The 15,803-nt window shown below is 43.8% G+C and overlaps 1 protein-coding gene across 7 annotated transcripts in view; it reads right to left on the reverse strand.

The window, feature by feature from the left end:
• The window catches only part of HEMK1 (HemK methyltransferase family member 1), a 70,092-nt gene that overhangs the window by 39,214 nt on the left and 15,075 nt on the right, over positions 1 to 15,803 (reverse strand). For all 7 annotated transcript variants that reach the window (XR_007379224.1, XR_007379225.1, XM_048957020.1 and 4 more), the window contains exons 5-9: positions 11,264 to 11,413; positions 9,025 to 9,089; positions 4,168 to 4,217; positions 3,176 to 3,281; positions 1,556 to 1,651 (exon numbers count right to left, since the gene is read on the reverse strand). Coding sequence is in view for 5 of the 7 variants with exons in the window: in XM_048957020.1 (XP_048812977.1) it covers positions 1,556 to 1,651; positions 3,176 to 3,281; positions 4,168 to 4,217; positions 9,025 to 9,089; positions 11,264 to 11,413 (467 nt within the window). In the remaining 2 variants the exon portion in view is untranslated. The remainder of the gene's footprint in view (positions 1 to 1,555; positions 1,652 to 3,175; positions 3,282 to 4,167; positions 4,218 to 9,024; positions 9,090 to 11,263; positions 11,414 to 15,803) is intronic.

Raw genomic sequence — 15,803 nt, forward strand, 5'->3', positions numbered from 1 at the left:
GGAGAACTTTCATGGTACTCCTCTTTGAGAGCAGTTATATCCTGGTACTGAGATGTGAGGACCTGTTCTGAACCCCGTGTAGGAATATCACCAGCTTTGTCTTTCTGATGCCCAAAATGGAGCAGGCTGTTCTATGATGCAAATGCACAAACACTGAATGCTGGACTAGCAACATGGAGTTCCTTTGTATAAGCACAGTGACATTAAGTCCCAGTAGTGAGAGTCAAAGTACAAGTCAGTACACACATTTTACAGCGATAATCATCTCCACAGATGAGTTATGAAACCACCACCAGGTTTCAGGTCATACAGTCTTACACGACTATACAAAGGAGAGTGCAACAGGGAAAAGGGACCTAGTCAGACAGCTTCAGACAAAGCACCAGGACACAGCTTGTCCCAAAGGACCTTTTCCATTTTGGCTGCAGTCAGGCTTTGTGACATGGGCCCATTTCTGAAACTCTCCTCCCACAATGAGGTGGAACCACCCTAGCTTACAGGCATGTGGAAATGGACTGCAGCCTTTGACAGTTTATCAAGATACAAGTTAAACAGGCAAAGCATAGAGGCCAAGCCCCAACCCTACACTCTCTTGAGAATTCCTGAGCAGTCCCACACTGAACACTCCCACCAAACTAATTACAAGCTGGGTGTGGTTCTCGTTATTGACCTTAAAAGACTCCCACCCCGCAATGGGGGCTCCACCTTATAAAACAAACACAAAAGGGACTAGGAAAAATGTCTTAACAGCCATCCCCATGGGCTGATGTCTCCTGCTGGGAAGCCCTGGGGAACAACTTCTGCTCTTGCGGCCGAGCAAAAAATAAGGAACTTATTCTTTCCATTGTGCTTCTCAGTACTCCTATTCCTCTTACTAAAACAACAGATTTTCAACGATCTCTCTAATGCTATTAAGGCGAGGAATTTTCAACAGGATATGAGAATGCCAGGGCACAAAAGACATTTGGGTATCAGCACGTTGATTTTGAAGCATGAAATGGATCCCCCATGACAGCAAATAGAAACCAATCAGTCTCAAGCATCCCTCACGCAGAAATCTAACGTTTAAGAAATGAACCCTGGCTGATTACCATTATTCTCCCAGGATATCCTGCCCTGACTCCTGGCACAACACACAAGCTTCCCCTAATTAAAGAATGAAACAGATCTACATCCATTCTCACAGAGCAGTGCGTTGTTTCTCCCTCAACAGCTTTTCTGCTTGGAAAGCTTTATTTTCACGCTTCCTCTCCCTCCATTTTCTCTCTCACCTTCCTTCTGTTGCTGCTTTGAGCTTTAAAGATCCTCATTTTGTTAATGATTATGAAACACCAGCACTGGTCAAAGAAGGTCCATATCCCCATATGAACAAATTTCAGACTGATTTTGCTAATACACTTTTTTTTTTTTTTTTTTAGTAAACAAACAAAAATACACTACTATTACTAGATGGGCGTTTTTGCAGTTATTTTCCTTTTACATCCTGCATAAAACAACAACAGTAGTTACAGATATGGAGAGAAGATGTGAAATTCAAAAGGAGAACCATGCTCACCCAGAATCCTTCAGAAGAGAAGGAGCCAGAGTCAGAATTATTTTAATGACTCTCATCCCGTCATCTCCCCCATCCAGTGCATCAAGGTCCTCATAGCTAGAGGTTGGAAATAAGGCATTAATAGCAATTCATACGGCATGAGCCATGCCCTTGAGCATGCACTGCCCTGCTCCACAGGCAAAGGTGCAACTAATAAACTCCAGCCCAGTTACAGCAGGTGAGAGCACTCATTGCTTTTATGAGAAATACAGGGAGTAAGAAGGCTGAGAAACCCCAAAATGAGCACAAGCAGAAAACATTCCTTGGGCTCCATCAAAAGAGGGGCAGCCAGCAGGGACAGGGAGGCGATTGCTCCCCTCTGCTCTGCTCTTGTGAGGCCCCATCTGGAATACTGCGTCCAAGTGTGGAGCCCCCAGTACAAAAAAGTCAGGGAGCTGTTGGAGAGGGTCCAGAGGAGAGCCACAAAGATGATCAGGGGACTGGAGCACCTCCCATATGAGGACAGGCTGAGGGAGCGGGGTTTGTTCAGCCTGGAGAAGAGAAGGCTGTGGGGCGACTTCATTGCAGCCTTTCAGCATCTAAAGGGAGCCTACAAACAGGAGGGGAATCAACTCTTTGAAAGGGTAGATAACTGCAGGACAAGGGGAAATGGTTTGAAGTTGAGGGAGGAAAGATTTGGGTTGGATGTCAGGGGGAAGTTCTTTACAGAGAGTGGTGAGGTGCTGGAACAGCTGCCCAGAGAGGCTGTGATGCCCCGTCCATCCCTGGAGGTGTTCAAGGCCAGGCTGGATGGGGCCATGGGCAGCCTGGGCTGGTATGAAATGTGGAGGTTGGTGGCCCTGCCTGTGGCAGGGAGTTGGAGATTCGTGATTCTTGAGGTCCCTTCCAACCCAAGACATTCTGTGATTCTGTGACTTTTTCTTAAGACTTTGAGTCACTTGCATCCAGGATGTGCTAGCTAGACAGGGAAAGAGTAGGTTGTACAGCAAAAGAGCATTTGTGTTATTTCAACTATGCCAATAACCACAATCTAGCAGAGCAAATTCAGATACAGAAAATTCAGCCACTTTCAAGGACAGAATCTGCTACCCTACACATTTAGCTTAGGGGTGAATATGGGACTCTGCCCTGACATGCATGACAATTGCTTCTGAGGAAGGCCAGCACAGACAAAACAGTGCCACAACCCAAAAGTGCTTCTTCGTGTGAGTTTGTTTGCTTAAGGCAAGTCTTGTGATTAAAATGGGTGACAGTATTTCCACCTAAATTTCTTTCATCACAAGAAGCTGCTCTGATTAATTATTCTTACTTTCATACACTCAAACCAATTGTGAAAAAAAATCTGACATGAAAAATGTTCTGGAACAGTTTTGGATTGGAAATTTAGCAATGACAAAGTGTGCGCTTCTTCCATTTTTATTAACACTTAAAGTTGTTTCAGACTTGCAAGCAGTACCAAAGTAATGCTATACCATTGAATATCATATATGAACACACCTACAATTATGCATGCTTACTACATTTCCCCATTCTGTGTGCAAGTGAGCGTGTAATATAAGAAAGCAGCCAGAAAGCTTTGCTTCAAGGAACAGGAGATGGAAAATCTTTGTGTCTGATTACCAGAGGATCTCTGCATCCAGGGAAGCCATGTCTTCATGGAAGACATATGGAGGGTTACTGACTATGAAGTCCATTGGGCCCCAAGGTAGCAGATGTTTGGCAGAACCTAAAAAAGAATCACAACCAGCTCTCAATCATAGCAATGTTCCCTCTAAGCTCAATATCAAAATCCTATCCAGAAAACTATCTCTCCAGGTACATGCAGATGTGTGTATGGTTCTGTTTCTCTCTCACAGAATTTCACCCCATTTCTTTCGGGGATAGTTGGGCCTGGTTACCCTCCCACCCTGTATGCAAGATGACATGAAGATGAGCACAGGCAAAGTATCTTTTTTCTTGGCACCAACAGCCCTGCTTAGAAGAATATCTAGCTTAGAAATTCTAACACAGGACCTCAATGTCCTGGAGAGCTCAGAGCCCAGCTGGATCTAAAGCAACTACTGGAACCTGACACATTACACAGACCTAACTAAGAGAGTTACAACTAGCTGTCAGGATGCACATCTTTCCTCTTACCAGAGCTGATGAAGGTATTCCAACAGGCAGAAGAGCTACATCCTCAGCAGTACCAACCAACTAAAGACCTGCTTTTCTGCCAACAAGTTCAGCTTGCTACACTCATGTTCCTATCTGGACTGACATGCACCAGCCCTGACCCAGACACCATGCAATTCCACAAACATGGCACAGCCCTCAGGCCTGCCTCTCAGCACAAGGCTTACCCACACAGGCTTCTGGACTGCACTGGTTTGCTTACTGATGGAACACAGCCAGAATGAGCTCAGATTTGCAGACATACCTCTAAGCAGTAATAGAGGGTCAAAATGAACGGTGTGAAAGGAAGTGCATAAATGAATCTGCAACACTGGAGCTCCTGGCTCCTCCACACCGCTTGGTCTAGCACAGCCTAGCAGACAACTACCAAACCGGATAAACCAGGACAGTAAAAAAGGAAGAAATATAAAGGGGATTAAGACAATGAAAAGATTTACCATATGAAACATCATGGTGGAGGATGTGGATCCTGTCTTGGAGTTGCAGCCTATAGAGAAAAGTTCAGATGTAAGGGCAAAAAGATTAGGAGTCTTGTCTGTGTGGGCTCATGAACAACACATTCAATAAACAGGCCATTAACTATCATTCTTCTTATCTGATACACGTATGTACTATCTCACTGACTGTCATTGGATTTTTCCCAAGCTGCAAGGAAAGTTTAGGAAGTGCTCTTTGTCTGAAGCAGAAAGCACCCATGATGATTCCAGCGCAGAGCTCCCATGCATCCAAAATACACCTATACATCACAGCAGCATTCTCCCTCAGATACATATTAATTATATCTAAAGGCCTCCCCCAGGTGAGCTCAGAAGCAGAGAAAAACAAAATTAAGTGCATCAAATACGTAAATCTGACATGGTAAGCGAAGACAACTTGCTCATGTTTGCCACATTCTTTCTCCATCCTCTTTGCTGATTTGGATCTTAGCAGCGTTCTGGCATCTGAGTGTATTTTTTAGGCACATGAGTGCATGAAGGTGATGAGACTGCACTGCACAGTAGCAGGAAGCCAGCACACGCAGTGCAGCACAGCTCCTGTGGCAGACATAGACCAGGAAGAGAGACTCCTGCAGGAACGGCTCACGCACAGACCGTTCAGTGCAATGCTTTTAAAATAGGCTGGGTTTCTCAGGTGCTACTTTCTAACTCATGATCTTTCTCATCCCTGACATGCCTGTGCACATTAATTGGGAGATATGTTTTGCTCAGCACCTTTCATCTGCAACCAGACCTCCCCAGGGTGCTCACACTGGCAGAATCCCTGAATGTACTGGAGACACAAACAACTCTCCCTTCACCTGTGACAAGGCAGCACGTAGGCAGGGAGGTTTGTTATTTTTAAGAAACAGGTCTATAAACACCTCACTGTTTCTTTGGAAGAAATCTTGGTTGAGATTCTGATCTCTCTGATTTACTGACTCACTCCAAAGCAGAACAGCCTCAAGTTTGCCAGATTGCCTTTGCATGGTTCTCCAGTCTGCCTCAGCCTGGCACAATCCATCTCTAGCTCCCAGCTTGCAACAGAATATGATCCTTGCCAGAGACAGATCCCCTTAAACCATGGGTGTCCAACATATTGGCTTGCCTGGGCCACACCAAGTAAACAGGAATTGTCTCAGGCACCATATGTGTAGGTCACTCCAGAAGTAATGCCTCCTATTTATTTCCATGGAAACTGCAACAGATAAAACAAGCACAGTATCAATACTTAATGGACCAAATTCTCAGCTACAAAAACCTATTTTTCAACATAATCACCACTGTTAGCTCTGTATTTTTGTCAGCAGTTAACACGAGCTTGCATGCCATACTAGTAAAAACCTGCACCAGTGGAGGTTTTTACCACTGATGCTGTTGCCACTGCAGAAACACATCACCCACTGCCTCACTGCACGCACATCCACTCTTTGGATTGTGCCAATGTTCAGCAAGTGTCAGTGAATGTCAGTGGGTGCCATTTTTTCCCACATGGAGGAATTCAATGACCCACCTTCACTTCACACACACTTTCATGCCACTATGCAATTTTGTCAGACTGCCCCACTGCTGCTGCACAGCAATAAAACGTAATGGAATATAGGTGGGAAGGTCCAGTTCTACTGCCATGCCACCAAGATCCACCTCTGATGTTGCAGGCCAACGTAATAAAACAGGAGGCATTCCTTTCAGAGCAGCTCCCATTAAAATATATAATATAGCTGACAAGCAACAAAACTTGTTTTAATTTTCAATAGTTTTTTAATTAAAACATTTAAAAAGGAAACAACAAAACCATGAAACTAGTGGGATGTTTGACCTTGTTTGTGAAACTAACAGAACAGTCTGATTCCATGGTAGCACTTGCAATTCTTAGGTGTTTGTCTGAGATTTTTGATAAAATTTTATTTTTCCAGTGCTTCATCCATGAAAACACTTCACAAATGTACGTACTGCCGAAAAGTGATGACATTAATAAGGTGTGACTGTGAAGTGAGGGATATTTCTCTCTGCTGAGATAGGAATTATGAAAGTCCAGTAGAAAGACATGATCAGATTTGTGTTGAATATCTGACTGCAACCCTACACAGCCATTGGAAAATTCGCAGGCAATGCATTTATGTTGACTGAAAATAGTCATAAATATACAAAAAAAAAACCCCAAAAGTCAACACTTTTTTGCAACCCTGAAACCTGTTCTCAAATTCCTTGATCACAGCAGAAAGCACAGCTGCCTATTTTTCACTGTTCACAGGCCTGTATGTAGCTAATACATCAGAATGCACATATTTGCCATCCCTTCAGTCAGCCCTGCGCTGCGTCCCGTGCCCCGCTTTCAGCCCAGACAGGGTTAGCAGCACACCCATGTTTGGTTGTTAAGTGAGGCTGTGCACCAGGCTGAGCTGCTCAGCTGATGGCTGTAGTTTGAGCTGTGCTGTCCACATGCAGCCCATGGGCTGGACATGCCTGCCTTAAAGCCTTGAAGATACCTTGACATTCCTGGAACAGTAAAGAGATGCCAGTTTGAAAACTGCCTTGGAGCTTATTCACAGCCTGATTGCAAGAGAGACTAAAGAAGCAGAAAGAGTGAGGCAGCAAAGAAGGAACATAACCTCTAATTCCTCAGCTATGCAATCTGCCCATCAAAATACCTCTCTTCTCATGAGTTCTGCCTCTGGCTTCTGAGAAGACTTTTGAACAACGACAGAGAATGCACTTTGCCAAGCTAGAGAGACAATGTTGGGCAAGAAGTGCTGGTGGAGAACAACTCCACTCCACCCTCAGGGGATGCCATTCCCTGACTGGCAAAAGCAGACGGTTGCAGATAGAGTTTGCCCTGTTACAGCCAATGTCTAGAGAATCCTCTGACAAAACTAGAGCTCTTTCCAATATGCTGTCTCTTCCTGGGAGAGACCCACCACGGTGTCAGATTTTTCCTTCCAACTCTTCAGCGTAACATCCTGGGGCTACCCAAGCAAGTTTCAGAGAGCATGCTGCAACAAAGCCATTATACCCAAGTCCTGTTTGCTGAGGGCCTTTGGTACTGCCTCATCAACTACAGCAGCATCAAGAAATAAAAGGATTTCTGCATCTACCCACAGCGTACACAGCTGGGTAATCTGGTACTGGCATTGATTCACTGCAACCAAGACTTCACTAAGCGTTCCTCCCTAAATAACACAGCTGTGGTAAAAAGGCAGAAACCAAGCTGGCTTCAGCAGTAATACAGCTTATCCTACTGGCTACTCTTGCAAGATGTGCAGGGCACCACACCACGGACAAGAGAAACATTTGCTTAATGAAAATATCTATTGAGAAATACGAGTTTCTCTGGCAATGCATTTACGCTCCCCATAGCCATCCTTGAGCCAAGGATACTATGACACATTTTCCCATATGCCAGAACAACACTCTACAAAGGAGGCAAAGATCTGGCCTGTTTTTATTATGATCTCTGTAAAACTGCAAGAGAACTTGGTTTGATACTCATATATCAGAAGGATGTGCTGGCCACTCCCCATAACTGGAATAGGAGGCACAGTTTAGTAGAGAGGTGAAAGTGTGGGAAGAGTTTGTTTCTACCATCACCTCAGAATGGTGAAAGATCTGCAGCTGGATTGCAAAAAGTGGACAGATACAGCTCAGGACAGCTAGAAACAGAAGCAGCCTGCCTCTGTAACCAGTATGCCAGCAGCAGCTTTGGAAGAAAGAATACATGGGCCTCACGGACAGTAACATCAGCTAATGAGTATCACTTTTAAGACTCATAGCTGTCCCGGACTCCAAAAAAGGTAGCAACAGGAAATCCTCCTAAGGCTGCTCAAATTCATGCTCAGAGGTTCCTGAGAATACAAGTGCATAGTAGAGCTCTGTACTTTTCACAGTCTCTAAGAGGACTCAAAAAGGACACAGATTCTAGTCGTGGTGCTCACCAAGATGGTGACAACCCAGAACAGCCTGCATTAAGCAGAACATAGAACCATGACACTGAGCAATGATCTGTTGGGGAGGACAAGGTTATCCTGAGATAATGCTGTTCTGCATTAGGTACAATCTGTTCAGAAGGTCTCAGCACCCAGGCACAGCACAGGTGTGTGTGCACAGCAGCACCCTTCTCATCAAATCCAAGTCTACAAGGAGGGCACTGAGGGATACCGTGACAACAGAGTGAAGAGTGCAAACTTATAACCAGAGGAGTAGTGACAGGAACAAGCATGGCAGAATTTTAGGTAGGAAGCCAAAGAGAGAAAGGTTCATACTATACCTGTCCTTAACCTCTCAAGTGACAGAGACGTTCTTACCTCTTGGTGATTAAAGTTTACCATAGAAAAGAACAATAGTGACCAATAGTGACCACGAAATGCTTTGAAAACTCTTGGAAGACAGCATTTAAGTACTACTGACTTATTTAGGCTGCTGCCTTTGCAAAGTGCATTCACAACTGAAAGGAAAAAAATCCTCTGGTAAATATAAACTTTCTTTTTCTTGAATTGTTACACTCTTTGGGAGCTCAAATGATTAAAAATACTCTAGTTTCCCATGGTGATAAACATGAAACACAGTTCAAAATATTAGGGACTCCTGATCATTTCACCCAGAGGGTGGTGAGGCACTGGAACAGGCTGCCCAAGGAGGCTGTGGATGCCCCATCCCTGGAGGCATTCAAGGCCAGGCTGGATGTGGCTCTGGGCAGCCTGGTCTGCTGGTTGGTGACCTGCACACAGTGGGGGGGTTGAAATTGTGGTTTTTTTCAACCCACGCCATTCCATGATTCCCAAGTAACAGTTTACAAGAAATAGATAATATGCAAGCTTGTACCTATGTACATTCTCCCTGGTGAGATCCACAGCAGCCTCTTCTTTATCCACAGCTATCACTCGGCTCTGAGACAGAAAAAACAAACAACAGCATTACAACACCACAGCTCCTGAGCAGACAAGCTCTGCCAGAAGAGACACACAAGATAAAACCTGCCAATTGACTGCTCACTCTCGGCTCCTCAAAGGAACAGCTCATCTCAGGGCACTGATGGGATGACAAATAACTTCTAGTAAGACAGTAACACAACAGAAGGCACTCTGCAACAATGCCAGCATTCTACCAAAATAGACAGGCTTCTGACCAAGTCAACTCAGCTGACAACAATGCAGTCATGCTGACTCATGGCACCTGATATGTTCATAGCTCTGAAGTAGTGTGAGACTCAACACTCCAGCAAGCCAAAGGCTGAAGTGGACACAGGTTAAAGGAAGACCACATCCCTAGACTTCTCCTTTTTAGTGTGTATGGAATCCCTCCAACAGTAACACACCATCTTGGGCAGAGGTTCTAGCATTTTCCATCTGTTAGGCAGACACCCTTTGCCTAGTAATTCCACTGCAGTCATTATACCATGTTCACTAGATGTAGACAGCCTGCACTTCGCTGTGTCAACTATCTGAGAGTTCTCTGGTGTAACAGTATGCGATAGGACTATATGGTTAGAGATATGCCTGACTTTCTACCCCATTTTGGGAAAAGCACGAGCACAGGCCTGACGTGTTTTTTTGCTTTGCTGGACATTTTTTAAACACATGCTGCTAAGCATTTGCATACAGAAAGCGTGCTCGAAGTATACACTTTCCACTTGGTGATAATGGTGGTATGCAGTGTAATGAACCATTACGGGGATGCATTTCACTGCGTGAACCTACCACCCTCACACACACAAAGCTGGCCCCAAACACAGAGGACAGAGTTGAAACAATAAATGAAATGCTGCTGGTGTTTTCTCTTGTTCCCTACTGCCAACTTGTGTCTTAAACATTAAGACATCACAAAGAACATAAACTCTGGTTAGCTGTCTGTGTAGCTACCATTCACTCTATTTAGCCAAGGCTCTTTATTTCTCTGGGCACAGCAGTTTGTGTTAGCCAGCTGGGAAAGGACTATTATCAGTAACAGTGACAGACTGGCAGAACTGTTTAATCTGACAGGAAAGTAAAAAGTGTGAAGTACAGCTCAGAAAATCAGAGTAATTTCACTTTGAAGTCATGAAGCCCAACTATTAACTCCTGAGTCAACAGAAGGCACCTACCTCTGTAACTAATCACAGAATCACAGAATCACCCGGGTTGGAAGGGACCTCAAGGATCATGTAGTTCCAACCCCCCGCCTAGCAGGGCCACCAAACATACACATTCAGATCAGGTTGCCCAGGACCCCGTCCAACCTGGCCTTAAACACATCCAAGGACGCGGCATCCGTCTAATGCCCCAAGCCTCACTCTCTCTCAGAGAGAGGACTGGCTACAGCAATTCTTGCTCATGAGAAGCTGACGTATGAGTAAGTCTGTATGTGATGAAATCTTGGCTTCATTTCTTTTTTCCATTTTACTTACCAATAGTATCTCATTAAGCCTGTTTCATGCCACAGTAACCAGAGGCAAGAACAGCTTTGGCTACCCAGATCTCTGTCCACTTCCTGCTTTTTTTGCTCTATCCAAAAACGGGGGCTGCTATCATGGAACAAAAGACTTCAGAAAAATGTCTTGGCAGTTGAGGCAGTGTGACATTTGCTAATCATATTGATCCCAACTTGATGCTTCTGTGAGAATCCCTCTTTTGTACTCATTTGGCTTTCAGTCTCACAAACGCAAGATCTATTGATTCACAGCAAGGTGATTTTAGAGATGACTGCTCCAAAAATTTGACTACTAGAGTGTGTACCGAAGCCTCGGTCACTTGTCCACAGCCCAGGATATGAGCTTAAAGCAACCCTCACAACAGCTTCAATCTAAGGTGATTAGCAGCGAGTTGTGACAGCTGAAGAATGAGCACATTTGCTTGTTTCCTTCTGTCTTTATTACTCCTGCAGACAGTTGGAGAAAGCAATTTCTAAAAACTCTCTCTACCTAGAATAAACATACAGAGTCTGATTGTCAAAGACAGCAGCTGCTGAAGTAGCAGCTAAGTTCTGTCAAAGAAATTTGCTTGGAAAGTCTCAGGGAAGTCCAGTAGACTGGAACTACGCTTTCACAATGGTATTTGCTGTACCATGAGCATATTAAAAAGTTCACCTGTGGTATCTTGCACAGGAGACTCAGAGCAATTGCTCCAGAGCCACAGCCAATCTCCAGGATCACAGGAGATGGGACAGCAACCAAGAAGGCTGAATTCTTCGCCTCACATTTCCGAGATTCTTCCTCCACAACCAGAGAGATGAGATCCTAAGAAAACAAAGATAAACACTGCTGTGACTTTTTGATAAGGGAACTGTTTTGACTTTGTGGAGTGAAGGAATTAAAATTTCTTCAGTCCATAGCCCAAAATGTATTTGTTTTGCTGATTTTTAAAACACAAATGACATAGCAGAGCTGACAGGAAGTCGTTTAAACTTCATCTCCTCCACACGGTGCTTTGACAAGTATCCTGAGGATTTTGTTATGACTTCCCAGAGATCCTCTGAGGTCTTCTAGCACTGGGAAAAACAGTAATCGAACAGCTGGAGCACATTATCTTCTGTAACACCATTTTATTTACACCAAAATTCCAGCCATTAGTACTTGTAGGCTTCAAAATTTAATACTTCTAAACTTCTAAGTAATCTAGAGACAGCTATGCAGTTCTGAACAACATCTTAATCCAACCTGCAGATGAAAAGCAAAGGCAGAGAATTAAGTGACCCATACAGTGAGTTCCCTGAATGGATTTCAGACTGTGGACTCCTACTACATTTTGTTGTTGCGCAGAAAAGACTTTCATCCCTGCTTCTTGAGCCCTATGCACCTCTGCTGCCAATGTCTCTTCCCTGCCATTCATCTAGTTTTTAAATCTCCTGGCAACATCATGTGAAATCCAGCACAGCAAGAGAGGTCTTAAAGACACAGAGTTCCCAGCTTTGAGACACTAGTTACTACGGACAGTACACGTGCCTCCCTCACAGCATGAACTTCTCTGGTTATTCATCAGAGAAAACTACAAGAGAAATGTAAACACCTTGGGTGTGTGAGCACTTGCCGAAACTGCTCATAACTCCCTGAGATCCTTGTTCCTTCATGGCACAACCATACAGAAAGAAAACAAGGTCTTACTGCCCAAGCTGCTCCCACAGTGGCTAGGCTATTCACTTAAGAGATTTGCTCTTGAATCTCTCCTATAAATCCAGAAAGCCTAGCAGGTCACAAAGAATTGGCTTGATTTTACCAATGAAAGACTTCATGAAGAAAATCCTTAAGCAGAAATATCTAAAAGCAACATATCCTGACAAGTGAGTCAGCTTTAGCACAGCAGTGGCTTTTTCCAGGAGCTAAAGTCAGGTCTGCTTGTACCTAAGGATATAAGCCCTCCTTTGGATATATCACCCGACGTGGGGTACAGTGAAACAGATGGTTTGTACACAGGTGTGGAGTCTTCATCAAGATAGCTGCTGCTGTCAGTTGATCACCCTTCATGTTGGGCTGGTTTGCATCTGTGGGATGTAGTGAGAAAGGCTGCAAACAGGTGTAAAAATATAAAGCTGGTGTAGATGAGCTTCTGTGGAAACATCCCCAGCAACAATCCCTGAGATGTGGGCTGCTTTGTCAGATGGCATTTTTTTGAGACACTCACAAAACATGAATTACTCTTCAGTATAATAAAGCACTATGCCCCTTCACAGAACTGCAACTTGCACTGCTTCACAGATCTAGATAAGAGACGTGTGTTTAAACATTGTCCTGCCCTATGAAAGCCAAGCAGCTTTGAAATGATTCTGCTTTTTTAATAGAACACTGTGCCTGAAAGCATAAGCAGAAAAAAAAGATGTGGTTTATTTGAATATGTAGACACTCTGCATTTCTCCCAGTAACATTATTTCTTGTTAGATCAGCTTCTGAGCTGTTGCCATTTCCAGCCCATCTGCTTTGGGCTTTGCTTTTTTTGCAGTAGTATGGCCCTGCCAACATTATCCTTAGGGGAGTCACTGCATCCTTGACCTTCTCTGGGCTACTTTTCACAGCCACAGACTTTTGAAGCCTTTAGGGGGCTTTTTATCAACAACCTCCTTCAGCTGTATTCATCATTTTCTTTCAAATTCCTGCAGTCATCGAGCTGGAACAAGTCAGGGATGCCCATTCTTTACTCACCCGGATAACAACAGCCTTTGTTCTTCTCCAGCCTGTGCCCTCTGCCTTCCAGAGTTCACAGCAATGAGTGCAATTGTGCTCCTACTTGACACCAAGAGGGAAGGGGTAGCAGAGGGAGCTACACTGTGATCTCTCAGGACTGCATCTTCTCTGCACGGTTCAGCTTGGGGCCCAGCCCTGCTGGCGGCCTGGGCAGATAAGAGGTGCCATACAGCAGTGCCCTGCCCTCATTACCGTGCCTCAGAATCACATCTTCCTTGTTGCTGCTCCGGGATTCCTTTCCAGAAAACTGTGGAGGAAAATATTCCCATATCCTGCAGGAAACTGTTAAGAGGACCACCAGCATTCAGATAACGTGGAAAAAAGAAACACCATATCTACCCACTTGCGTGTGAAAGTGGCTTTTGCATTTCAGCTAGATGCATCAGTTTGAAAATACTTCTGAAAATGAGGACAGGCAAAGATTGCAACCACAGCAGGTGCTGATGATTCCAAGACCACAGAAAAGCCATTCTGCTCGGACACTGAATTGCTCTCAAACGCTGCTCATTTCTGGTCATCTGAAGTATTTCCAGGAAACTCTCTGCACTAGCTTAGAAGAACCATCCATCTCCAGGGTTGGTCACAGAGAGGCACAAGTTACTGATTACAAAATGTCCACAAGTAACTTCCTTAAAGTAGAACTACTGTCAGCATTCATTAACATCATTAAGGTTTATTATTAGCAACTTCAAGCTTGGAGTTACTATGGAATTTCTGCCTCACATGCTCCACAGTAAAAATAATTTGAGAGCGCTTGCCAAAGTGAGCTCTGTTTAAATACAACTGACTTCAGTTCTTAGCACATGTGTATTAAAAAAGGGATATTGATACAATTTCTGCATTGTATCCCCCCTGACTCCCTTGCCTTACTGCCTGGTTATTTCATATACTTTTCCAAAGCAATTTCCCCCATAAGAACTATTTATTGCAATAGTTTAAAATTGAAAGACTGTATTAAAAGTAATGTGACAAGCTAAGAAACTATTTTTTTTTCAGCCATTAGTATCTCACTGCAGTCAAAGAGTTCAACAATTATGAAACTAAGTTATTTTATGAAACAAATTCAGCTGAGAACAAATAGAAGGCGTTTGCTAGCCAGCGTATCAGGAAAAAGGAAATTACTAGTATAGTTTATTCAACATTGTATTGAATTTGTAACTGTACGTGTACTAAAAAGAACAGAAAACAATGTAGAGGAATAAGACATTTTAGAAATCTGCACTAACTGGCTGTGATGCTAACTGTCCTTTCCTTGACTTACAGCTTCCACAAGAAAAACAAACTCCCCCAGCATCTGTAAAAGAACTGGGCAACCCAGCAACCACAAAGCAGAGGGGCCCAGTGAGCATGCTGCCATGGCCACCAGCTCTCCTTCACAGAAATCACGAGTGACTGAGCTGTCCAGAGCTGTTTTAAAAGTGTTCTTCACATGATTTTGGTATTTTTCCATCTTCTATGAAGCAATTTAGTAAAAATCTGTGTTTCCTCAGCCCTCTCAAGAAGTGACTTGAAATTGATGAGCTACTTTGTAAAAAGTTGAGAGATAACGCACATGTGGGCACACATTCCTGCACTCATATGTAGGGTACAAAACACCATACCAGACACCCCCTACTTCTGCAGAAGAATCTGACTAGGGCCACACATAGGGAAAAGCAACCAGCAGGCAGAAGATGCTAAAAAGAAAAACTGGAACAACAGCAGATGGCCAAAGGCTGCGGTCTGTGCTGCGTGGGATACACTACATCACCTCCAACTGAACAGTTTCAGACAGCAAACATCTGCTAACAATGCCAACGTTGCTTAAAGCCATCTTAGCCCTCAGCTTAGTCACCAGTTCCAAAGATTGAGATGAAATCAGAAATTCCAATGGGAAAAAAAAAAAAAAAAGAGAAATCATTTTGACAGTCCAGTACATTAACCTTTGGAATACATTAGGTAAGCTCTCCACAACCTGCCACCCTACACTTGAAATGGCAGGACAAAAAGGCCTACTTGCACTCACACCACTTTCAAGATTGAATACATCAGAGAAATATCCCTCACTACAGAAAAACGCTCATTTTGATTAGAATACCAAAACAAACAGACTTCACTGATTTTATAGGATCTAAAACCTTGTAGCACCAGGTGCCTCGTCCCTGAAAAATATTGAAAAACAAAACAAAACAAAATAACAAAAAACAAACCAAGAAAGTGCTGTGTTAAGGAACAAATAGAATTGTACATTAAGAAAGTGTTTGAGAAAGGTGACCTGATTTCATATCTACCCACAGCACACTAACCACTGTGGAATGATTAAAATCCGAATTGTTGCTTACAGTATGTGTCACTGTCAGTAGCAACACACACTGAAAGTCTTGCTAAGCAGTGCTACAGGTACTGGCAGAAACAGGTCCTAGAGCGTGGTACACACGTGAGGGTAAGACAGTGAGCCACTGCTGCCCCTTGG

The sequence above is a fragment of the Lagopus muta genome, chromosome 11 (genome assembly GCF_023343835.1).
Source record: "Lagopus muta isolate bLagMut1 chromosome 11, bLagMut1 primary, whole genome shotgun sequence".
Classification (NCBI taxonomy): Eukaryota; Metazoa; Chordata; class Aves; order Galliformes; family Phasianidae; genus Lagopus; species Lagopus muta.